This window comes from Ranitomeya variabilis, chromosome 4, assembly GCF_051348905.1.
Source record: "Ranitomeya variabilis isolate aRanVar5 chromosome 4, aRanVar5.hap1, whole genome shotgun sequence".
NCBI classification, from domain to species: Eukaryota; Metazoa; Chordata; class Amphibia; order Anura; family Dendrobatidae; genus Ranitomeya; species Ranitomeya variabilis.
Genome location: NC_135235.1, coordinates 287,133,815 through 287,161,018, shown reverse-complemented (window position 1 = coordinate 287,161,018; position 27,204 = coordinate 287,133,815). Strand labels below are relative to the sequence as shown.

Below are 27,204 nucleotides of genomic sequence, written 5' to 3'. Positions count from 1 at the left end.
TTTCCAAAAGGAACTTTGCTCCTTCTCCTAGAAGCAATTTTTTGTAGCGAAGAATATCTCCGGAATATTGGAACATGCCTAATTTATTCCCAAATATTATGAATGTATGTTTCAGTATGCAATCTGATGAATGCAGAAGTACAGTAGAGGCCAACCGATATATATTTTTGTATAGTAAAGTGTAAATTAATTCCTTTTTTATCAGTGTTGAAAACCAGGGCTAGGAGTGTGCAATTTATTTGACTGCGTAGGGTGAACAACCTGCAGGTGTCATCACATATGGTCTGGCACTCGAGACTTGGGACCACCATAAATTATGATATTAACTGTATAGAAGTTTATTTTAGACACTACATGGAAAGTTTGTACAACTCAATTTGCAAGACCCAGTCCAAAAGCCAGATCATTAACACATAGCTGTTAGGTGGTGGCTCTGAGAATGGCCTCCTACATCCCGGCATACGCTGCTTTTCACCAGGCCGGCAAATCAACACAAAACAGCAATAGATGCCAGCAGGTAGGAAGCAGTTCTCAGGTCTCCCATCGGATGGGACCACAGATTACTGCAAATTGTTTTTTTCATCTCTAATTCTGAGATTTTTTTTTTTGCTTAAATCCACATAAAAAATCCTTCAAATCTGCTTGCAACAAACTTCTCACTCATTTGAATGAGAAAATGAGCCTTTTCTTTGTGTAAATTTGAGTGCGTCTTTCAAGTTTTTATTGTGGTTCTTGTAAAGATTTTGGCACCAAAAACCGCACCATATAAAAATGATAAACTCTTCAAAAACCACATGGAAAACACGCAAACAATGCATCGAAGCAGCTTAAAAAAAATGTGTATCTTACAAAAACCACAGCGTTTTTTACATGTAGATTTTTCTAGCTGAGAAATCCACATGTGTGAATATACCCTAAGGCTTTTTATAAAGCTGTTATTTGGGCACAGCATGTTGGTATTGCTTGAGTGCTGCGGTGATAGTTATTTTGCATGGCACTGTACAGTGTATGGTTTTTGCAGTGTACAGTGTTGATATTTTGGGGATTTAATTGAAGATAACACATATGAATTAATGGCGCCATACATTATGGTTTTTTTTTTAGCAATATAAGACCATATGCTGAATAGGTGGGAGACAGAGTACAGATATTTTGGGGTTTGACATCATTTGGAAATGTTTGAAAGCCTAAAGCTATAATGTGATTTGTGCTATAAAACATTGCAAAACAGACAATTAAAAATTAAGAATCTTTGAACGCAGCCACAAAAGAAACATGAGTTAAGAATTGTACTGAGATAGCTGGAAGTCTGAGAAAAGTTTTAGCCAACTGATTATTAGTTTAGAAGCTGAAGCAAAGACTGATACTAACTGTTGCCGCTGGGTACCAGATCAAACAAGTAATGATCTTATGGTTCGACTATATTTTAGGAAAATTCTCTGATCACATTTCACAACTAACTGGAAGGAAAGAGGAGCTGAAAAGAAATATTCTTTTGAAACATTTGTGTATTCCATTTTATTGAAAAATCAGCATGACTCCATGTCATCTACGACTAGAGATGATTTATGAAGTATGGTGCCGTCTAGCTTACAGACAAACATCCCAATTCAACCCCAAGGTGTTTGATGTTGTCTTGCTCGGGGATCCACGAAGGTTAAGCAAGTTCTCCCATACTGTTTGTAAACCGGACTTCACTTTGTCATGCTGAAGCAGAAAAATGCCTTGCCCCAAAGTTGGGAGAGCACAATAGTCTACAATGTAATTGCATGCCATCATTTGGTGTATAAATCTGAAATACCGTACTGTCTGGATACCTTTATTTCCAGTAGTGTTGGCTGCTACAACTGAAACTATTAAGGCTCATTCAGGCGACCCGCACTGAAGCCACAGCCACAATGATGTGCACATTAACGGTCCAATTCACATGAATGATTTTGCACACTGACACAGTGTTCAGGGTGTTGCAGTCTTAAAAAGCTCATATATCAGAACAGCTTCCTTCCTGCACTAATTTACTCAAGTGCTTTCTCCTTATCTATAGCCCGTTTTCTCGTCCCTTCCTTAGACTGTAGCTACTTTCTCCTCTCTTCACACTGTAGAAATCTGTGTACAACCCCTTCGCTATCACCACTTTCCTCTTCAAATACGTTTCCCCTTCTTGGACCTCCCTGAGACTGTAGCTACTTTCTCACCTCTCCACACTGTAGAAATATGTGTACAACCTCCTCGCTATCACCAATTTCCTCTTTAAGTGCGCTTCCCCTTATCTATAGCCTGTTTTCTTGGCCCTCCCTGAGACTGTAGCTACTTTCTCCTCTCTTCATCTCTTCACACTGTAGAAATCTGTGCACAGCCCCCTCGCTATCACCAATTTTCTCTTCAAGTGATTTTTCCCTTATCTATAGCCTGTTTTCTTGGCCCTCCCTCAGACTGTAGCTACTTTCTCCCATCTTCACACTGTAGAAATCTTTGTACAACCCCCTCACTATCACTGAGAAGAGAGGAAGGGGGCAGAGAACCATCAGGAGATCTAATGACTTTTCACATTTTTCCAGAGCATTTATCTAGGTAAAGGACTTACAGATACTCTAGAGTAGCACAAATAGACAATTTAGAAAGTTGCTTAATTTTGCACTTAGGAAAGGAAAATTAACAATAAAAAAAATTCTGTGTAAAGTTGTACATAGCCTTTAACTTTAATAATGCATAATGGCCGTTGCTCTGGACATCGCCAGCATATTTCTCCCCGCATCCTGCTTCTTTGCATACACCTTGCATTGATGGTAAAACTTGGACTTTGTTTTTATTATTATCTTTGCCTGTGATAATATTTTTCAATTTTTATATATTTTCAATTTCTAGCTTTAATTTTATCTGAATAATCAAATAAAACTTTAATGTTTGGGTTAAATGTACAGTAATTATTATTTTTTTTTAACAGATTTCGGGATTGACGCATTTTGAAGGCACACGCTTCTTCTTTTGTATGGTCAGTGCAATAGGACGTGTTTGATTTCTGGCAGGTGACAAACTAATGGGAAGAAATAGGTAAAAAAAAACTAACTAATTAATTTCCAGGTAATGAAAAAGAAGTAAAGTTTTATCCATCATTAAAATAACTACAGACCGGTCTCCAATCTCATCTTCATCTCTAAACTCTTGGAGCGCCTAGTCTACTCCCGCCTTATCCGTTACCTCTCCACTCACTCCCTCCTAGACCCTTCACAGTCCGGCTTCCGCCCCCTACACTCGACAGAAACTGCACTCATCAAAGTGACCTTCTGACAGCAAAATGTAACGGTGACCACTCTCTGCTCATTCTTCTCGATCTTTCTGCAGCTTTCGACACTGTTGACCACCCTCTCCTACTCTCTAGGCTCCAGTCACTAGGCATTAAGGACACTGCTCTCTCCTTGTTCTCCTCCTATCTTTCTGACTGCTCCTTCAGTGTTCTGCTCTCTGGCTCCACTTTGTCCCCTCTCCCTCTCACTGTCGGGGTACCTCAGGGCTCAGTCCTTGGCCCCCTTCTTTTCTCTCTCTACACGGCCCCAATTGGACAGACCATCAGCAGATTTGGCTTTCAGTACAATCTTTATGCCGACGACACAACTATATACGTCATCCCCTGACCTTACGCTGTACTACAGAACTCCAGTGACTGTCTGTCCGCAGTATCCGACATCATGTCTGCTCTCTATCTGAAACTCAACCTCTCCAAAACTGAACTTCTTCTGCTCTCACCGTCTACTAACCTCCCTAAATCTGACATTTCCCTCTCCGTGGGTGGCACCATAATAACACCCCGGCAGCAGGCACGCTGTCTGGGTGTTACGTTTGATTCCGATCTCTCCTTCAGATCCCATATACAGTCTCTTGCCCGCTCGTGCCGCTTACACCTAAAGAACATCTCTAGAATCTGCCCTTTTCTCACCATGGAAATAACAAAAACCCTCACTGTCGCCCTGATCCACTCCCGCCTGGACTACTGCAACACTCTATTAATTAGCCTCCACCTTACTCGACTTTCCCCTCTCCAGTCTATCCTTAATGCAGCAGCCAGGGTTGTCTATCTAGCTAATCATTACTCGGACGCATCCGCTCATCGCCAGTCCTTACACTGGCTGCCCATTCATTACAGGATACAATTCAAAGTACTTGTTCTCACCCACAAAGTTCTCCACAGTGCAGCACCCACTTACATCTCCTCCCTCATTTCTGTCTATCGGCCTAACCGACCTCTGCGCTCTGCAAATTACTTTTGACTAACCTCTGCACTAATCTGTACCTCACACTCCTGACTCCAAGACTTCTCCCGTGCTGCGCCAATCCTCTGGAATGCTCTACCCCAAAGTATTAGGACCATTCACAATTTGCATAGTTTTAGGCGCTCGCTCATAACACATTTGTTCAGAACGGCCTATCACGTTCCCTAATCAAAGTCATTTTACGTTTGTGTGTAGCCCATTCAGTACTTCCATCTATCCCCCTCCTCCTGAAGATGGCTGGACCATCATTGTAACTACATCATTGTAAATACACACCTGTACTTTGTATCTCCCCCACTTCATTGTAGATTGTAAGCTCTCACGAGCAGGGTTGTCTTATGTTGCTTTAATTATTGTATTGTTAACGTTGTTACTTATGACTGTTGTGTTTGAAACTGTTAAACTGTAAAGCTCTGCTCTGGCGCTATATAAATAAAGATTATTATTATTATTATTATTATTATTATTATTAATAATTTCCCGCCTTTGTAATGATATAGAAATTACTCAGTCATACTGTCCCGGTCTGTACGATAAAGCTTGAAAATGAGCTGCAGAAAATGTCACGGCGTTGTGCAGCTTCAGTGGTTATTATGAAAACTCTAAAATAATCTAACAAAAATATTATAGTAAACTACATTTCTAAGAATCATCAATCCTAATATATAAAAGAGAACAGAAAGAAAGACATTAATCAATATTCCAATAAAAATGCTACTTACAGTTTTAAAACTTTGGTTTTCAAAGGTAATATCAAACAGTGAACTTGATTTTCCTGGGAAGGTCGGAGTAAATATAACTGGTAATTTAACAGAGGAGAAGGATCCTATCTCTCCATCTGTCACCTGAAATACAGATGACATCAAACAAAACAAAATCAGCATGGAACAAAAACGCGGAATTGAAGGGAAGCGAGGAAAAGTAAATCCTGGCAACAAAAACTGTAATATAGACGCCTCTATATCACAACCTTGTTAAAAAAAAAAAAAGAGCAATCCTCCCAACTCACAAAAATACAAAATGTATTGACTGTTAAGGAATCCCTAAGAAGGCAGTGCCAAAAAGTCAGTCCCTGAGATCCTGATCTATAGTAGCTCTTTGTGATGGATATTCTTTATATAAATGCCATATTTTTATTTTATTTTTATTTTTTTTACAGTGAAAAAATATTTCTCCAGGTTTTTTTTTTTTTTTTTCAAATAGACAATGTACTGATAAATGATTCCGCATCCAAAATCCACATTACAAAAAACCCTTCAAATCTGCTTCTAACAAGCTTGTCATTCATTTGAATGAGAATACACAAATTGTCTCTTCAGAGAGAAAAAGGACTAGAACTCTGGTACCACCTATTGGAAGTAGCAATCTAGAGTTCAAGTCCTCTTTCTCTCTGAAGAGGCAATCTGCATATTTAATGCTTTTGCCGCTGCTTTTATTGGCTAGTTTTTTTGCTGTGGAAACGTGCTAAAAACACATTCTATAGCTACACCCCATATTATTATTATTATTATTATTATTATTATTATTATTATTAAAAATGTATAAAAACCTTGCTGAAAAATGCGTAAAAAAACATGTTATTACAAAAAAAGTGTCTTTTTGAATGGAAATCCCATACGCAGTGAATGGAGAAGTTGTGTGCATGCTATGACCAGTGCTCCAATCTCACAGGGGATCCAGACTCGCCAGTTAATCTGGTAATCAGTTCAGGTCCCAGATGTCACACCAGATATTATCCAGTGAAAAGCTAAAACTTGTGAGATAACACTTTGCAACCATAATACCCTTTTAATAAATCATATAAGTTATACCTCCATGGTCATCATGTCCAACCCCCTGCTCAATGCAGGAGTCACTAACCCATCTCAGACAGATGTCTGTCCAGCCTCTGGTTGAAGACTTCCATTGAAGGAGAACTGACCACCTCTCGTAGCAGCCTGTTCCACTCATTGATCACCCTCACTGTCAAAAAGTTTTTTCTAATATCTAATCTGTATCTTCTCCCTTTCGGTTTCATTCCATTACCTCTCATGTTTCCATGTGCAAATGAGAATAAGGATGATCCCTCTACACTGTGATATTCCTTCAGATATTTGTAGACAGCTATTAAGTCTCCTCTTAGCCTTCTTTTTTAGCAAGCTAAACATTCCCAGATCCTTTAATCGTTCCTCGTAGGACATACTTTGCAGTCTGCTCACCATCCTGGTAGCTCTTCCCCAAACTTGCTCCAGTTTTTCGATGTCTTTTTTAAAATGTGGTTCCCAGAACTGGACACAGTATTCCAGATGAGGTGTGAAGTCTAGGGAGGGAGGTAGTGACGGGTTGGTGACGATCGGTTCAAATTCAGAGCAAGGAAAACAGGTGGATTGGATGGAAAGTCACCGGAAGAAAACAATGTACCGGTAACGAGATAGCAGATGAGAGTCATGTAATAAAACACAATTACAAATCTGATTGTCTTCAGCTCTTAGGGCAGATGGGGTCGAGATATAAAATAATGGAAAAGCCCTTTAAATAAAGCTACTGATCTTAATTAAATCTGCAGCTATGATTCATAAAAAAACACCTAAAAATTAGAAGTAGTTATAGACTTACATATTACATAGACTGGAAACCTTACAGTGACTGATACAACGCTCTTACCTCACCCAACCTGATCTCAGCACCGTCCTCCAGAGAATCCTCCAGTAAATCCTCATCAACCACAGGAGATTCTTCATTAACACCTTCTAGTACATCCAATCCATACAAAAAAGAAGCGTACATGTAGTGGTGCTATAATCAGTTTATGTACTTTTCATATACATCCATATTTCTGGTTAATGAGCAATCTGACAATACCTCGTAAAAAAATAAAACAAAAAAACAAACAAACAATGGACATAATACTGATCGGTGGAAGCTAACTGCTGGGACCAGCAACTATCAGAATTTTTTAAATCCGATGAGGAACCTTAGCGTCTGGTGCAAAATGGAGTAGCAAGTTGGACTCTCAACAGCCGTTCTATTCATTTTTTATGGGGCTGATGGAGTGCAGTGCTCAGAGGCCTCATCGGAAATAAACGGAGGGCAGGTCCATTCTAAATGTGTCCCCTTCTGCTGATCGGTGCAGGTCCCAGAGGGTGGAAATCCCACTGATCAGCCAGTTAACTTGTTTTCATAGGACAACCCCTATAAAAGGGTGCACAGTATATAATATTATGGGGAACCTAGTCTGAGCCCTACCGGGAGAGAGAGAGCCCTGCCAAGGACCGTGAATGGTAGGATCTCATCATTTCGTATGCCTTTGTCCCCCAATAAGTATTTATTGTATTTCTTTGTCCAGACTGCACAGTGATCACATTGGGGGAAATCCATAAAAGTTGTTTTTTGTTTTTTGCTTTTTTTTGCAACTTGCAGTTGTTTTATGTCAGCCCTGCTACCAAGCAAGGCTTAATGTAATGGTGGCTCAACCTAACAACAGCCCAACAAATTCACACCAGACATTACAGAAAAAAATCCACTCCTAGTCACAGCAGATGCAGATCTCAGTTTCTGGAGCATGGATAACGCAAAGATGTTCCATATTCATGAAGAGGCGTGCGTTTCCCATTGAATTTAGTGCACCTTACTCTAGTGGGTCTTTCTTTAAGACTGGCATAAGAAAATCTCACCCTTGCTCGATGTGTATATGCCACTTAATCCAGACTGCATGCGATCCATCCTCCGCTGCATGGATTAAGTTTGTTAGGCTTCAAGAAATATTTTGCTAAAGTGCAAAAATCCAGTTTTGGATCAAGCACAAGGATAAAAAAAACTGCAAAAGTTTCATCAAAGGGAATCTGTCAGCAAGTTTTTGCTACCCCATCTGAGAGCGGCATGATGTAGAGAAATTGAGCCCGATTCCAGCGGTTTATCACTTACATTACTGGGTGCTGCATGGAGTTTTGATTACAAATTGTCTTCTCTGCTGCAGATCTCTGAATACTGAGCTCTTTATAACTCCGCCCACAACGCTGATTGGCAACTTCATAGACAGAAAGCTGCCAATCAGTGTGGGAGGCGGGGTGGGACTACTTGGCAGGACTACAAGTAGTCCTGTAGCGATAATCTCCTGCTGATAAAACAATGAGTTTATAAAAACTACAACAAGCAGCCCAGCAAGTGACACATCCCTGGAATCAGGATCTCTGCTCCTACATCATGCTGCTTTCAAATTAAGTAACAAAAACATGATTTCAAATATAAATGTGGGTGATGTACACATTTTTAGTAAATCCACCCTTGCTCTTTTTCCAATTTTTTAACCTGCTGCTGGATCCAAAACTTGTTACGACTCTTGCCCATCTTGGTTTTTCTTTGCCGCAGAGAAAAACATATGCTTACAGCATACAAAGAGTAAGTGTTCCAGCTCCTTAAAAAAAAAATTCTTTATTGTCCAATAGTTAAAATATCATAGTAGGCACAATCCCTTGTGGATAATAGTATGCACAGAGCAGGCACTAGTGATCCAGCTACGCGTTTCGATCCTACATGGATCTTTTTCACAGCTAAACTTCTGATTTCTGATGGTATTTTTATACATTCGATCCTCCAATCAGAATGTTCTTGGTTAACATGTGATTTAACCCTCCATTCATCTGCATCATTATGTACTACAATACATTGCAACATAACCATAAGTTTTTACATACAATATAAATAAGTAATTAAAATGTATATAGTTCTTTAATAAAATACATTCGAAGAAAAAGAAAGAGAAAAGAAAAAAAAAATGTTTCTTGGAATGTATTTTATTAAAAAACTATATACATTTTAATTACTTATTTATATTGTATGTAAAAACTTATGGTTATGTTGCAATGTATTGTAGCACATAATGATGCAGACGAATGGAGGGTTAAATCACATGTTAACCAAGAACATCCTGATTGGAGGATTGAATGTATAAAAATACCATCAGAAATCAGAAGTTTAGCTGTGAAAAAGATCCATGTAGGATCGAAACGCGTAGCTGGATCACTAGTGCCTGCTCTGTGCATACTATTATCAAAAAGGGATTGTGCCTACTATGATATTTTAACTATTGGACAATAAAGAAAATTTTTTTAAGGAGCTGGAACACTTAATCTTTGTATGCTGTGGATCACGCCTAGTCCTGATGGAGTTCCGAGCACCTGTGGCGGTCGGTGAGCTGGCTAGGGCTTCACGCCCAAATTTTACTTTTTTGTGATATGCTTACAGCGCATGCATCCTTCTGATTCAGGCTTCCTGTGGTTCCAGCGGCATGTACAAGAAATGTAATAGAAATAACTAGTACCTATTGCAGCATTTGTACAACCCTTTGGGCTCTTGGCATCCTCTCCCCGATAACCGATTTTTTCATATACTGCATCTGATTGAGCCGCTTTTTGGATCTCTGTGCTTTGATCATTAAATTCTGGAGAGGATATGTTCTCAATTGTAGCTGAAGGCATCTGAGAAATACAAAAAAAAATGTGTTTTTTACAAATATGAGGCAAAATAAAGACAAAGACAAATAGTTAACATAATTATTTTCAAATTAGAATTTGCATATGGGCACCCTGGGGGATCTGGCAGTGGCTTAAGCCATCCATCCTCTTGGCTGACAGTTATATCATGTTCCCGGCTAAGTAAAATCTATCCTGACTAAAGCGACCCTCCACCTTGACAATAACGTGACTATACGGTATAGTCGCCAATGTCCCTCGTTCTGCTACAGCTGCCTCCACCCATCAGATTATATCACCTAAACTGATAAGTCAGTGTGGTTTAGACTTTTCACAGCATTCCCCATGCTTCAATGGTGGTCACTTTGGAGACGAAGAAACAAACCGACATAGGACATGGAGGACATTAGGTAAGGTCACTATACTTTTGACATGTACAGTCAGTATGGCGGGTTACTATAAGTCAGGACTCCTCTTTATACAGATGTCTCCTCTGTCACATTCACCCTAGGCGTGAAATAATCAGCATAAAAAAAATCATGATTTTACGATATTATGTCAAGAGTTATTTATGCTATATGTTTCTGTATGTGGCCACCTGACGGCAGTGTCATGAGTTGTAGCCTGTCATGGGTTTTGGCATTATGATTAGACACGTCTGGACCTGTGCTTCTTCAGGCTAAAACCTGTCCTGACACATGACTAGGAAGGATTGCAGTGTGAAATATGTGACACATTCTTGGAGAACCCCTTTAAAAGTTATTGCTTCAAGAAATTTGGCATAAATGAATGGTACAGGTGGATATAAGAAACTTTGTGTCACAACTCGGTTGTTAGGTGACCTCCTTGCCTGTCCCTAACGCTAAGGGTCACCCTAGCTTACTCTGTTCCCGAGGTTACTTCTGAAGGTGAAGAAGCTAGGGCCGCGAACCTTGCCTTATCTCCTGAATCCGCCCTCCGTCTGTACCCTTCCCCCACCCAGAGTAGAGGGGAGTAGCTGTACACCATAGTACACCAGCCAGACGAACAAGGCAACACAAACAGCGGCAACAGAAAATAACAGGCATACAAATATTCACTCCCATATAACAGAGGAATGCACCGCAGAGTGGAGGATGGGGAAAAATAAAGTAGAAAAAAGGGAATTATCACACTTACTAAACCAAACAACAGTAACAGATAAACCCACCAAACTCCTACTCATATACCCACTAACTCCTATCCTCCCAGTCTTGCAGCATAAGCTAGCTCTGACAATGTGTGTCAGTCAGGACCCAGATTATATAGCGGATAAGAGTGGCTAACCCAGCTCAGCTGAGAGCCCAGGGTCCCAGAGCTCTCAACATGGCCGATTAACCCCTGTACTGCCAAAAGAAATTTACACCGTTTAAAAAGAAGGTGAAGTGCTTCTTTTCAGTGCAGGAGTAGGAGTAATCAGACGCTGAGGTCTTCTGGCTCCTCTAAGTCGCGGTAACTCTGTGACACTTTGTATTAGAGAAATTTGCTTATTCCATCACTTATGAGCCACTCCATCCCACTATCCACCTCAAACTCATAATTCACTCTGACCAGACAGCTTAAATGGATATTGATCAAAGCAAGATAGACTGCCAGCTCGCTGAAATAGGTTAAAGTTCATATTTACGTGTATGGAGGGAAGAGGATTGATGAACAATCAGCAAAGTGACAGAGCAGGCAGACATCGGCAGATCCTACTGCAGCTGCTAGCAAATTTATGATACTTCTGTGCTGGATTTGCAGCTACACTGCTTAGTACTGTTGTATAATGCCCTTCATGCTGCTGCTGATTCAGTCTCTGAGCCACAGGGAGGGAAGAGCAGGAATCCATCATGTCACTTTGCGCTGTCTATAAGAGACATCATAGAAGGTAGTGTCTACCCACTAGCTCAGAGACAACTTACATTCTTTTGATAAAGCCAGTAGCAAGGAAAACTATTAAAAATGCAGACAAGTCATATAATGGCCACAAATAGAGATATTCATCATGTACACACCTGACAGCTTCTGAGTTCTGACACACTCAAATTTTGAGGCACATCTTTGCCTTCAGTGAGGCATGGTGCCCCACGACCATGCAGTCTCTGTGGCTTATGGTCTGTATTTTGGGGTTTTATATGTAAAAATCTATCTTAAGTCAAACTTTATACCCAGATATGGTCCCAGTTTGCATGATCCATATCAACATTTCAACACACAGTTACTTACTGTGTCCTCAGAGATGTCTGGAGGCGTCTTCTGTGCATCATTTGCTTGTGTTATTTGCTTTACAGAAAACCTCGTCCCAAGCGCTCCTCTATTTGTCAATGTGATGTACTGGGTGACGGTCTCCCCGATGACATGCGTCCCAAAATCAATACATTTGTTATCTATGGTCAGCTGTAAAATATGTGTCTGGTCAGCTAACCATTAATATTTATGACATTTATACCTTCCAAAATGAATTATATTGATATCATATTATAAATGCATGTTTTCTATGTTGAGAGCCCATATATCACAGGCCGTATGACACATTATTTATAGATGCTTCATACTTTAGTATCTATACTGTTAACCTTTACAATACTTAAACGTACATCTGATCCATCATTGTAAATCACGTTGCTGTCCTAATAAAAGGTTATCCCAAATTTATAATAACCACTCTGATAGGGAACACAATGCTATGCAATGCTTCCTCTGAAAAGGTATGAAATGTAGCTGCACTACTCTCTCTAGAGTCATTTATTGAGTATATGTCCGACCCTTTAAATCCCCACGCCAATCATTTTTTTCATACTTTTAGCTTTGTTAGGGATCATGTATGTAAGTGTCATGAAGGTAGTAACTTTCCCATCGGTTGCCGTCTTCGCCTGGTTTCAGCGGCGCTCCAGTAAACTGTCTGCGTTTGTGATAGTGGTCGTCGTCTGGAGCGGAGATCACGTTTTGGAATTCTCTCAGTGCAAGTCTATGAGATTCCACACAGTGATCCGGCAGGTTACAGATGCAGGCACGTGGTGCTAGAGCAGAATGGAGCGCCGCTGAAACCGGAAGAAGACAGCGACCATAACAAAAGGACAAATTAAAAAAAAAAAAATCACTAAGGGCTTTAATGGGAACCTGTCATCACATTCACGCTGCCTGAACTACAGGAATCATGAACCAGAGCGTGGCTACGAGATATGCTCTACTCAACATAATTGAAAAAGTTAGCTGGAGTCCATAGGGATAGGTCTGAATAGTCCAGTGTTGGTCCCTGGCCGTATTCTCCTTACATCCCTCCAGTTGAGTAATAGGTCGCTATGTGCGTACATCAGTCAGTAATGCAGAATGGTGCAGGGAGAAGCTGGCAGGAGGCCATGCTGGAAAATCAGAACTATCCCTATGATCCCTGACCAATTATTATTATTTATTATTATAGCGCCATTTATTCCATGGCGTTTTACATGTGAGGAAGGGTATACATAATAAATACAAGTACAATAATCTTGAACAATACAAGTCACAGCTGGTACAGGAGGAGAGAGGACCCTGCCTGCGAGGGCTCAGAATCAAGGGATGGGTGAGGATACAGTAGGTGAGGGTAGAGCTGGTCATGCAGTGGTTTGGTCGATCGGTGGTTACTGCAGGTTGTAGGCTTGCCGGAAGAGGTAGGTCTTCAGGTTCTTTTTGAAGGTTTCGATGGTAGGCGAGAGTCTGATGTGTTGGGGTAGAGAGTTCCAGAGTAGGGGTGATGCGTGAGAGAAATCTTGTATGCGATTGTGGGAAGAGGAGATAAGAGGGGAGTAGAGAAGGAGATCTTGTGAGGATCGGAGGTTGCGTGCAGGAAAGTACCGGGAGACGAGGTCACAGATGTATGGAGGAGACAGGTTGTGGATGGCTTTGTATGTCATGGTTAGGGTTTTGTACTGGAGTCTCTGGGTAATGGGGAGCCAGTGAAGGCATTGACAGAGGGGAGAGGCCGTGGAATAGTGGGGGGACAGGTGAATTAGTCGGGCAGCTGACTTTAGAATAGAATGGAGGGGTGTGAGAGTGTTAGAGGGGAGGCCACAGAGCAGTAGGTTACAGTAGTCGAGGCGGGAGATGATGAGGGCATGAACAAAGGTTTTTGCAGATTCTTGGTTTAAGAATGTACGGATCCGTGAAATATTTTTGAGTTGAAGGCGGCAGGAAGTGGAAAGGGCTTGGATATGTGGTTTGAAGGAGAGATCAGTGTCAAGGATTACCCCGAGACAGCGAGCTTGTGGGACTGGGGAGAGTGGGCAGCCGTTTACTGTAATGGATAGATTCATTGGGGGGATCGCGAGAGATGGGGGAAAGACGATGAATTCTGTTTTGTCTAGGTTAAGTTTTAGAAATCTAGCGGAGAAGGATGAAATAGTGGACAGACATTGAGGGATTCTGGTTAGTAGGGTGGTGATATCTGGTCCAGAGATGTAGATATGTGTGTCATCAGCATAGAGGTGATACTGAAAGCCGTGAGATTCTATGAACTGTCCCAGGCCAAAGGTGTAGATGGAGAAGAGCAGGGGCCCTAGGACTGAACCTTGCGGGACTCCGACAGATAGGGGATGAGGTGAGGAGGTGGTGTGTGTCGTCAGCATAGAGATGATACTGAAAAATTCTTCAAACTATGTTTTCTCTAGCATTTTACAGTAAACCATGAGTCTCAGAGCCCCCATTCGTCCATACAGAGATCACCATCTGACGCAGTCTCTTAAAATTCTAACAATCTACAGAATCCAAGAGCTGATGTTTCCAAGTGCCCCTTCTGAACTTCTACCCACCATGGACTCCATATTTGTCCTGAATTTTTGGAAAGGTTAAATTATGTTAGAGGTGGCATCATGCTTTTATGATGTTGTCTCCAAGTATAATAAATTAATTGGTATAGTGATCAATTTCACTTTTTTCCCCAGCAAAAAATGGGATTAGTAGCTTGCTCACCAAGATTTTAGACATCCAAACCTCGTTCATCTAGGAGTGCACAAGCTTTACATAAGCCTTGCCAAGTAGTCAAGCGCTTACAAAAAATCAAAGTTAAAAAAAAAAAAGGTATCCTTTCGAGGCAAGGATACAAACTAATGCTGCACACTATTTAAAACCAATTAATGATTAGATCATTGGAGACCAGCTTCTTATGTTCTAGGGCGATTCCGAAGAAGTAACCCTTACAACGAGGGAAGAACATTAAGGAGTTGTCCAGGAAAAACAAGTTATTTCCAGAAAAGGTCGGTGGAAGTCTGACTGCTGGAACGTGCACTGATCGGCAGAGCGGGGACTTTTATCAATGTTAGAATAGACGGCAATGCACATACAGAGAGAATGAAAAAAGCAGCGTTCAGGCGTCCAGGGATAAAGGTTCCCTGTTGGGGATAAAAGTTCTCTGTCCTGCTGATGGGTGTGGATCCCAGTGGTCGGACCCCCACTGATCAGTGAACTATCACCTATTTTCTGGATGGGTCATAACTTGTTTTAACAAGACAACCGCTCTAAGGTCACAAGTAAAATAAAATATAACAAATCAATATAATAAATTGAGTTTCACGTATAAATTATATCACAGCTCGTTGATTTTAAATAGTGTGTATCATTAGTTTGTATCCATGAAGTGACAAAAAACTGTCGAGGTTGAAAAAGCCTAGAAAGGATACCTTTCTTTTCGCTTGGCTATATGTATATATTTTTGTGAAAGTTCATGCAAATAAAGTTTGAAGATTTTATTTTAGAACCAAACTGTACAGCCCAAATTTCAGGGTATGACTGGCAAGTGATACTGTCAAATCACAGCATCAGATAGTAGTAGCAAATCCTAGAAACGTGCCATCATGTTTTATGCTTACATGTATTCTGGAATGGAAATACAATGGTAATGCAGCTACGTTGCTGGATACAGCAGCAGTCACCGTACCTCACACTTCTTCGTTGCACATTTGACTGGAACAGAGAAGCGTCCAGTCTGCGCCAGCATCATCACCTCTCCTTCTAGATCTTCATTAATCTAAATAATGAATAATCATTAGACACAGTGGGCAAACACAACAGTGTCTGAGTTATGGGGGCACTACAGTAGGATCAGTTATGGGGGCACTATAGCAGGATCAGTTATGGGGGCACTATAGCAGGATCAGTTATGGGGGCACTACAGCAGGATCAGTTATGGGGGCACTATAGCAGAATCAGTTATGAGGGCACTATAGCAGGATCAATTATGAGGGCACTATAGCAGGATCAGTTATGGGGGCACTATAGCAGGATCAGTTATGAGGGCACTATAGCAGGATCAATTATGGGGGCACTACAGCAGGATCAGTTATGGGGGCACTATAGCAGGATCAGTTATGAGGTCACTATAGCAGAATCAATTATGAGGGCACTATAGCAGGATCAGTTATGGGGGCACTATAGCAGGATCAGTTATGAGGGCACTATAGCAGGATCAATTATGAGGGCACTACAGCAGGAAAAGTTATGGGAGCACTACAGCAGGATCAATTATGGGGTCACTATAGCAGGATCAATTATGGGGGCACTACAGCAGGATCAGTTATGGGTGCACTATAGCAGGATCAGTTATGAGGGCACTATAGCAGGATCAGTTATGAGGGCACTATAGCAGGATCAGTTATGGGGGCACTATAGCAGGATCAGTTATGGGGCACTACAGCAGGATCAGTTATGGGGGCACTATAGCAGGATCAGTTATGGGGGCACTACAGCAGGATCAGTTATGGGGACACTACAGCAGGATCAGTTATGGGGGCACTACAGCAGGATCAGTTATGAGGGCACTATAGCAGGATCAATTATGGGGGCACTATAGCAGGATCAGTTATGGGGGCACTATAGCAGGATCAGTTATGAGGGCACTATAGCAGGATCAGTTATGGGGGCACTATAGCAGGATCAGTAATGAGGGCACTATAGCAGGATCAATTTTGAGGGCACTGCAGCAGGATCAGATATGGGGGCACTACAGCAGGATCAATTATGGGGTCACTATAGCAGGATCAATTATGAGGGCACTATAGCAGGATCAGTTATGGGGGCACTACAGCAGGATCAGTTATGGGGGCACTATAGCAGGATCAGTTATGAGGGCACTATAGCAGGATCAGTTATGGGGGCACTATAGCAGGATCAGTTATGGGGCACTACAGCAGGATCAGTTATGGGGGCACTATAGCAGGATCAGTTATGGGGGCACTACAGCAGGATCAGTTATGGGGACACTACAGCAGGATCAGTTATGGGGGCACTACAGCAGGATCAGTTATGAGGGCACTATAGCAGGATCAATTATGGGGGAACTATAGCAGGATCAATTATGGGGCACTATAGTCGAATCAATTATGGGGGGCACTATAGCAGGATCAGTTATGGGGGCACTATAGCAGGATCAGTTATGGGGGCGCTATAGCAGGATCAGTTATAAGGGCACTATAGTCGGATCAATTAGGGGGGCACTATAGCAGGATTAATTATGGGGGCACTATATCAGGATCAGTTATGGGGGCACTATAGCAGGATCAATTATGGGGGCACTATAGTCGGATCAATTAGGGGGGCACTATAGCAGGATTAATTATGGGGGCACTATAGCAGGATCAGTTATGGGGGCACTATAGCAGGATCAGTTATGAGGCCACTATAGCTCAATGAATTATGAGGGCACTATAGCAGGCTAAGTTATGAGGACACTATAGCAGGATCAGTTATGAGGGCACTATTGCAGGATCAGTTATGGGGGCACTATAGCTGGTGCTGTTATGGGGGTGCTGTGGTTGTCCTAACATTAGTGATGAGCGAATATACTAGTTACTCGAGATTTCCCGAGCATGCTCGGGTGTCCTCCGAGTATTGTTTAGTGCTTTGAGATTTAGTTTTTATTGCCGCAGCTGAATGTTTTACATCTGTTAGCCCGCATAAGTACATGTGGGGGTTGCCTGGTTGCTAGGGAATCCCCACATGTAATCAAGCTGGCTAACAGATGTAAATCATTCAGCTGCGGCAAGAAAAACTAAATCTCCGAGCACTAAAAAATACTCGGAGGACACCCGAGCGTGCTCGGGAAATGTCGAGTAACGAGTATATTCGCTCATCACTACCTAACATGTATTAATCTAAAAAAAAAAATCTATGTATGCATAACGTGTTTTTACAAAGCATGCAATTCACTTCACTACAGCGTGAGCAAATTGTGAGGTTATCTAAATACAGAAATGTCCTATATAAAAGTAATGTTATCAGCTTACCATTGGTTTAAATACTACAATCATTTCACAGGACATTCCCGCTGACATCTGTCCTGGAGGGTCAAATCTATGAAAATCAAGAGAAAAACATAGGGATTGCATTTGGTATATTTTATCCTCTGATAAGACATTGTGCAGTGGCCTCTGAATTCCACTTCTCTGGCAATTGTAGGTCTCCATTTGATTTAAAGGCAACCTGTCACAGGAATTACAATAACTACGCTAAACCATCTCCACCATCATCACTCCTCTCTTTTACAGCATTACAGACAAGCTTTTTCACAAACTTTCTGAAAAGCACAGTGTAAAAAACAAATGCTCAGTTTAAAATTAAAGTGTTAATAAAATAAAAACAAAATATCTTTGGTACTGTCGAGTGCATAAAAGTCAGATCTATCGAAATATAAAATTAAATAACCCATAAGGTAAATGCTGCAAACAGAAAGAAAAAATCAAAAGTGTCAAAACTGCTGTTTTTTGTCACTCTCCTCCCCCAAAACGTGCAAAAAAAGTGAACAAAACACCACATGTATTCTAACCTAGTATCTAAACGTCTGTTAGGTGTCGAGTTCCCCCTTCTGCACAGGGGGAATCTCGGGCCATCTCCGCTGCGGTCTCCTATTCTTCTTCTGCCGCAGTGGAGCCTGCTCAGCGGTGACGTCGGTCCCAGCATCTCGCTCAGTCTCACTCTGTGCAAAGAGTTACTGCTGCCTTTCCTGCTTCTGCCATGGAAGTCAGTGCTGGGCAGCGGCGAGCAGACGCTTCTGGGACTAAGTCTTGCTTTTCTCATTCTGAGCATGCCCAGAGTAAGATCTCTCAGTGGAGATCGAGGGTCACATGATCAGATACTGCAGCTAAGGCCATTGGTCCTTCTAGGAAGGTCCTGTAGGTGCGCAGGCTCTGTAGCAGCCTCTCATTGGCCCTTCTAGGAAGGTCCTGTACGTGCTGCAACTATTTAAGGCTCGCATGGCCGCACGGCCATGCGATAGTATTGTTCTATGTTATGTGCTTTGCGCCAGTGTGGTCATGTGAGTTTGTGTTCAGGGACCCGGCTGAAATAAGCCCCTAGAATGCTGGCACCTCCGGCGAGGAGTTTGTGTGCATGCATGACCACTGACTGCTCTCAGTTGAGTAGTTAGCCTGTGCCACTGTGAAGTCTAACAGGGCGCAGTGCTTTGAGTTTCAGCTACTCTGTGAAGTAAGAGGGTTAGCTCATACCGCCATATAGTTCCGCCGTTTGCTAGCAGCAGGTTCTCCTGCACGGTGGACCCCGGGCTGCGAACGCATCTATTATAATAAAACCTCTATATTTACTCGGTGCGTTCCGCTAGCCCTAACAACGTCAGCTTGCCACACAAAAAACAAGTCTTCACAAATCTCTATTTATCTAAAAACTTAAGAAAAAAAGTTATTCGCCTTAGAAAATGGTGGCCCACACCAACATTTTTTATTTTTACAAAGTTGAGGGTTTTTTTAGCCACTAAATATACAGTATATTATAAAATTAATATGCATAATCCTACTGATCTGCCAGGTTACTTTTACAACATAATGAAAATAGTAAAAATGAAACCCAAAATACAATTTTGGAATTGTCTTTTTGCTCATCATTTTATCCCACTTGGAATTTTTGTATCCCATTTTTTTCCCGTTTCTCAGTCCATTATATACAGTGCCTTGCGAAAGTATTCGGCCCCCTGGAACTTTTCAACCTTTTCCCACATATCATGCTTCAAACATAAAGATACCAAATGTAAATTTTTGGTGAAGAATCAACAACAAGCGGAACATAATTGTGAAGTTGAACGAAATTTATTGGTTATTTTAAATTTTAGTGGAAATTCAAAAACTGAAAAGTGGGGCGTGCAATATTATTCAGCCCCTTTACTTTCAGTGCCGCAAACTCACTCCAGAAGTTCATTGTGGATCTCTGAATGATCCAATGTTGTCCTAAATGCCTAATGATGATAAATATAATCCACCTGTGTGTAATCAAGTCTCCGTATAAATGCACCTGCTCTGTGATAGTCTCAGGGTTCTGTTTGAAGCACAGAGAGCATCATGAAGACCAAGGAACACAACAGGCAGGTCCGTGATACTGTTGTGGAGAAGTTTAAAGCCGGATTTGGATACAAAATGATTTCCAAAACTTTAAACATCCCAAGGAGCACTGTGCAAGCGATCATATTGAAATGGAAGGAGTGTCATACCACTGCAAATCTTCCAAGACCCGGCTGTCCCTCTAAACTTTCATCTCAAACAAGGAGAAGACTGATCAGAGATGCAGCCAAGAGGCCCATGATCACTCTGGATGAACTGCAGAGATCTACAGCTGAGGTGGGACAGTCTTTCCATAGGACAACAGTCAGTCATACACTGCACAAATCTGGCCTTTATGGAAGAGTGGCAAGAAGAAAGCCATTTCTCAAAGATATCCATAAAAGTGTTGTTTAAAGTTTGCAACAAGCCACCTGGGAGACACGACAAACATATGGAAGAAGCTGCTCTGGTCAGATTAAACCAAAATCGAACTTTTTGGTAACAATGCCAAACGATATGTTTGGCGTAAAGGCAACACAGCTCATCACACTGAACACACCATCCCCACTGTCAAACATAGTGGTGGCAGCATCATGGTTTGGGCCTGCTTTTCTTCAGCAGAGACAGGGTAGATGGTTAAAATTGATGGTTAAGATGGATGGAGCCAAATACAGGACCATTCTTGAAGAAAACCTGTTGGAGTCTGCAAAAGACCTGAGACTGGGACGGAGACAATGATCCCAAACATAAAGCCAAATCTACAATGGAATGGTTCACAAATAAATGTATCCAGGTGTTAGAATGGCCAAGTCAAAGTCCAGACCTCAATCCAATCGAGAATCTGTGGAAAGAGCTGAAAACTGCTGTTCACAAACGATCTCCATCAAACCTCACTGAGCTCGAGCTGTTTGCCAAGGAAGAATGGGCAAGAATTTCAGTCTCTCGATGTACACAACTGATAGAGACATACTCCAAGCAACTTGTAATCACAGCAAAAGGTGGCGCAACAAAGTATTAAGTTAAAGGGGCCGAATAATATTGCACGCCCCACTTTTCAGTTTTTGAATTTCCATCAAAATTTAAAATAACCAATAAATTTCGTTCAACATCACAATTGTGTTCCACTTGTTGATTCTTCACCAAAAATGTACATTTGGTATCTTTATGTTTGAAGCATGATACGTGGGAAAAGGTTGAAAAGTTCCAGGGGGCTGAATACTTTCGCAAAGCACTGTAAGATGTCATTTAAGACAACAGCTCGGCTTGCAAAAAACAAGCCTTCATTCAGCTATTTCGACTGGAAAAATAAAAAAAAATTTGGCTCTCAAAAGAAAAGGAGTAGAAAAATAAATAAATAAAAATCGCCCATTAAGTATTCACTGGTGTAGGGAACAAAAAAAAATTAAATTGTGGCCCTTTTACGTGAGTCATCATTTTCAAATGTTAATTACCAGTGTGAATGGTCTTTGATAATACTTACGGTATGTTTTCGGCTTCGTTCTCACACAGCAGCCTTATGTCCTCCACTTAATCTTACAGGGAAACAACTGTTTCACCTATAGACCTGTAAACAGGCACAGGGCTGCTGCGGTTTAAAGCTGCGGCATGACCACTGTGTGTGAACACAGCCTTAGGACTCAGGTTTTCGCAGCACACTCTCAGGAAAATTGCACAAATAGTTTTGTACCAGTCTATTGAATAATTGCATGGTATTAGCATAGGCAAATAGCCAAAATGTAGGGATAAGAAAATAACAAGCATTTTTTATATATATAGCACTGGATATATTAAGGGCAGAAAATTCCTCCATGCACCCTTCATTGTGTTTTCTATCACATTTTCGCGCTCATACCTTGTCACCAGTGAGCCGCAATGTGAAGTTTCCATGATAATCTAATTCTGTAATGTGACAAGTTGCATCCAGCAGCTCATACGTCGTGTCACACTACATCCATCACTCACACCTCAATGTCACAGACAATCCTCCGTCTTAACGTGCAGTAACATAACAAAAACATTTCATTATAGGAAGAAAAAAAAAGCAAATTCTTAAAATACTGGAATTCACTGCACCCAGGTACCCATAAGAGAACAAGCCTCAGCAAACCAATATGACATCCACATCCCATTCTGCATAACAATCCTTAACTTCTAATTATCACACTAATCATATACCGGATCATTCTTATAAAGTGGAAAAACAGATAATCGGCCTGAAGCATTGCCAGCTCCCGAATTATGAGAATGTTTTTGTAGAACTTGATCTACACCATTAAGGCAATAAAAATATAGAGGTGAACTTGTGTTTTGTAGTTGCAGTTTTACTATTGAACTAATTGGGAAAACAAGGGCAATAATAACATGACGGCGGCTCCTGCCGGCGATTTACCTGCTCAATGTCAACAGCATAGCTCCCAACCGTCCCTCATTGTGCGGGACTGTCCCGGTTTTGTTGCTTCGCCCCGCTGTCCAGCACGGGACGCTCTGATCCCGCCACCCGCCCGCCCTCACTCCCTCTTTCCTTGAAGACGATACTCACCTCACCTTCCTCCAGCGATGCCTGGTCTCGGCGTATATGCACATATTCATGACCTTAATGAGCGGTATCACGTGACCGCTCACACAGGAAGAAGGTGCTGCGCCGGGAGTCGGGACAGAGCGAGGGGGATGTCGGCGCGGCCGCACGATGTGAGACAGGTGAGTAAGAGGGACAGGTGAGTATGAGGGACGGGGGGATGAAGGAGGACATAAGCCGGCGCGCCATGCAAGATGGGAGCAGGAGCGGGAGCGGGGGGGTGGAGAGATAAGCCATGCATTCAGGGGGGAATATGAGCCATGCATTCAGGGGGGGGAATATGAGCCATGCATTCAGGGGGGGAATATGAGCCTTGCATTCAGGGGGGGGAATATGAGCCATGCATTCAGGGGGGAATATGAGCCATGCATTCAGGGGGGGAATATGAGCCTTGCATTCGGGGGGGAATATGAGCCATGCATTCAGGGGGGAATATGAGCCATGCATTCAGGGGGGGGGGAATATGAGCCATGCATTCAGGGGGGGGAATATGAGCCATGCATACAGGAGGGGGAATATGAGCCATGCATTCAGGGGGGGGAATATGAGCCTTGCATTCAGGGGGGAAGGATATGAGCCATGCATTCGGGGGGGGGGGGGGGGGGGAATATGAGCCATGCATTCAGGGGGGGGGAATATGAGCCTTGCATTCGGCATTCGGGGGGGGGGGGAATATGAGCCATGCATTCAGGGGGGAATATGAGCCATGCATTCAGGGGGGGGAATATGAGCCATGCATTCAGGGGGGGAATATGAGCCATGCATACAGGAGGGGGAATATGAGCCGTGCATACAGGGGGGGAATGTTGTGAATTCCGTTCTCGGGCTCCCTCCTGTGGTCGCGAATGGTACTTTGGTGAGTTCGGTCCTTGGACACCCTCTGGTGGCTTTGAGTGGAATTGCTGATCTTTGAGGTTGGCTTTCTCAGCTGCCCTTACTTATTGCTTCTGCTGGCTTCCCTATTTAACTCTGCTCAGGTCGTTAGTTCATGCCAGCTGTCAGTCTCAGTACTGGTTCAGATCTCTCTTGGATTTCTCAGATGACTTGTCTACTCCAGCAGAAGCTAAGTCCCTGCTAGTTCATTTGCTGTTCATTGGTTTTTGAATATATTTCTCAGTACATGCTATGTTTCTAGTCCAGCTTGCTATTATGATATTTCCTTGCTAGCTGGAAGCTCTGGGGGTGCAGAGCTGCACCTCCACACCGTGAGTCAGTGTGGAGGTCTTTTTGCACACTCTGCGTGGTTTTTGTAGTTTTTTATTACTGACCGCATAGTTCCCTTTCCTATCCTCTGTCTATCTAGAGAAGATTCGGCCTCCTTTGCTAAAATCTGTTTCATTCCTGTGTTTGTCACTTCCCTCTTAACTCACAGTCAATATTTGTGGGGGGCTACCTTTACTTTGGGGAATTTCTCTGAGGCAAGGTAGGCTGCTATTTCTATCTTTAGGGGTAGTTAGCTCTTAGGCTGTGAAGAGGCGTCTAGGGAGAGTTAGGCACGCTCCACGGCTATTTCTAGTGTGTGTGATAGGATTAGGGATTGCGGTCAGTAGAGTTACCACCTCCTCAGAGCTTGTCCCAGGTTTTCCGTTTTGACCATCAGGTCATTCTGGGTGCTCCTAACCACCAGGTCATAACAGTACAGCTGGCCCACAAAGTGTTAATGCATCTCAAAAGAGGGAAAAGAGAAGTTCTGAGTCAATTTTTTTTTCTTTGCAGCTTGTTTTGTCTTTCTTTTCCCCTTAACCTCTGGGTGGTTCAGGACTCAGGTGTAGATATGGATATTCAAGGTTTGTCCTCTTGTGTGGATCAACTTACTGCAAGGGTATAAAGTATTCAAGATTATGTAGTTCAGAATCCGATGTTAGAGCCTAGAATTCCAATTCATGATTTGTTTTCTGGGGATAGATCTAAATTTTTGAATTTCAAAAATAATTGCAGACTGTTTCTTGCTCTGAAACCCCGCTCCTCTGGTGACCCCATTCAGCAAGTAAAGATTATTATTTCTTTGTTGCGTGGTGACCCGCAAGACTGGGCATTCTCCCTTGAGCCAGGAAATCCTGCATTGCTAAATGTAGATGCATTTTTTCTGGCGCTTGGATTGCTTTATGACAAACCAAATTCTGTGGATCAGGCAGAAAAGATCTTGCTGACTCTATGTCAGGGTCAGGATGAAGCAGAAGTATATTGCCAGAAGTTTAGAAAGTGGTCTGTGCTTACACAATGGAATGAGTGTGCCCTGGCAGCAATTTTCAGAAAGGGTCTTTCTGAAGCCCTTAAAGATGTTATGGTGGGGTTCCCCACGCCTGCTGGTCTGAATGAATCAATGTCTTTGGCCATTCAGATTGATCGGCGTTTGCGCGAGCGCAAAGTTGTGCACCATTTGGCGGTGCCCTCTGAGCGGAGGCCTGAGCCTATGCAATGCGATAGGACTTTGAACAGAGCTGAACGACAAGAACACAGACGTCAGAATGGGCTGTGTTTTTACTGTGGTGACTCCTCTCATGCCATCTCTGATTGTCCTAAGCGCACTAAGAGGTTCGCTAGGTCTGTCACCATTAGTACTGTGCAGCCTAAATTTCTCTTATCTGTTACTCTGATTTGCTCATTGTCATCCTACTCTATTATGGCATTTGTGGATTCGGGCGCTGCCCTGAACTTGATGGACTTGGAGTTTGCCAGGCGCTGTGGTTTTTCCTTGGAGCCTTTGCAGAATCCTATTCCCTTAAGGGGGATTGATGCTACGCCATTGGCCAAGAATAAACCTCAGTACTGGACTCAGCTGACCATGTACATGGCTCCCGCACATCAGGAAAATATTCGCTTTTTGGTGTTGCATAATTTGCATGATGTTGTCGTGTTGGGTTTGCCATGGTTACAGGTTCATAATCCAGTACTGGATTGGAAATCAATGTCTGTGTCTAGTTGGGGTTGTCAAGGGATACATAGTGATGTTCCTTTGATGTCAATTTCTTCTTCCACTCCTTCTGAAGTCCCTGAGTTTTTGTCAGATTACCAGGATGTATTTGATGAGCCCAAGTCCAGTGCCCTACCTCCTCATAGGGACTGTGATTGCGCTATTAATCTGATTCCTGGTAGTAAGTTCCCTAAGGGCCGACTGTTCAATTTATCTGTGCCAGAACATGCCGCTATGCGAAGTTATGTAAAGGAGTCCTTGGAGAAGGGGCATATTCGCCCGTCTTCGTCACCGTTGGGAGCAGTGTTCTTTTTTGTGGCCAAGAAGGATGGCTCTCTGAGACCCTGTATAGATTACCGCCTTCTCAATAAAATCACGGTCAAATTTCAGTACCCTTTGCCTCTGCTGTCTGATTTGTTTGCTCGGATTAAGGGGGCTAGTTGGTTTACCAAGATTGACCTTCGAGGGGCGTATAATCTTGTGCGTATTAAACAGGGCGATGAATGGAAAACAGCATTTAATACGCCCGAGGGCCATTTTGAGTACCTGGTGATGCCATTCGGGCTTTCTAATGCTCCATCTGTGTTTCAGTCCTTTATGCACGACATCTTCCGGAAGTATCTGGATAGGTTCATGATTGTATATTTGGATGATATTTTGGTCTTTTCGGATGATTGGGAGTCTCATGTGAGGCAGGTCAGGATGGTATTCCAGGTCCTTCGTGCTAATGCGTTGTTTGTTAAGGGGTCTAAATGCCTCTTTGGAGTTCAGAAGGTTTCATTTTTGGGCTTCATTTTTTCCCCTTCTACTATCGAGATGGACCCTGTTAAAGTTCAGGCCATTTATGATTGGACTCAACCTACATCTGTGAAGAGTCTTTAGAAGTTTCTGGGCTTTGCTAATTTTTACCGTCGCTTCATCGCTAATTTTTCTAGTGTGGTTAAGCCGTTGACTGATTTGACGAAGAAAGGCGCTGATGTGGTGAATTGGTCCCCTGCAGCCATTGAGGCTTTTCAGGAGCTTAAACGTCGCTTTACTTCGGCCCCTGTGTTGCGTCAGCCAGATGTTTTGCTCCCTATTCAGGTCGAGCTTGATGCTTCTGAGATTGGGGCAGGGGCTGTTTTGTCTCAGAGAAGTTCTGATGGCTCTTTGATGAAGTCATGTGCTTTCTTTTCTAGAAAGTTTTCGCCTGCTGAGCGTAATTATGATGTCGGCAATCGGGAGTTGTTGGCTATGAAGTGGGCATTCGAGGAGTGGCGACATTGGCTTGAGGGAGCCAAACACCGCGTGGTGGTCTTGACTGATCACAAGAATCTGACTTACCTCGAGTCTGCCAAGCGGTTGAATCCTAGACAGGCTCGATGGTCGCTGTTTTTCTCCCAGTTCGATTTTGTGGTCTCATACCTTCCGGGATCTAAGAATGTGAAGGCTGATGCCCTTTCTAGGAGTTTTTTACCTGATTCTCCGGGAGTCCCCGAGCCGGCTGGTATTCTCAAAGAGCGGGTGATTCTGTCTGCCATTTCCCCTGATTTGCGGCGGGTGCTGCAGGAGTTTCAGGCTGATAGACCTGACCGCTGTCCAGTGGACAAACTGTTTGTCCCTGATAGATGGACTAGTAAAGTTATTTCTGAGGTTCATTGTTCAGTATTGGCTGGTCATCCTGGGATTTTTGGTACCAGAGATTTGGTTGCTAGGTCCTTTT

The 27,204-nt window shown here is 42.5% G+C and overlaps 1 protein-coding gene across 4 annotated transcripts in view; it reads right to left on the bottom strand.

The window, feature by feature from the left end:
- The window catches only part of CFAP74 (cilia and flagella associated protein 74), a 153,126-nt gene that overhangs the window by 79,735 nt on the left and 46,187 nt on the right, over window positions 1–27,204 (bottom strand). For 3 of the 4 annotated variants that reach the window (XM_077250108.1, XM_077250110.1, XM_077250111.1), the window contains exons 15-20: window positions 17,974–18,040; window positions 15,630–15,719; window positions 11,945–12,115; window positions 9,568–9,724; window positions 6,912–6,997; window positions 4,991–5,113 (exon numbers count right to left, since the gene is read on the bottom strand). In XM_077250108.1, coding sequence (XP_077106223.1) covers window positions 4,991–5,113; window positions 6,912–6,997; window positions 9,568–9,724; window positions 11,945–12,115; window positions 15,630–15,719; window positions 17,974–18,040 — 694 coding nt within the window. The remainder of the gene's footprint in view (window positions 1–4,990; window positions 5,114–6,911; window positions 6,998–9,567; window positions 9,725–11,944; window positions 12,116–15,629; window positions 15,720–17,973; window positions 18,041–27,204) is intronic. The other variant, XM_077250109.1, reaches the window with a different exon arrangement.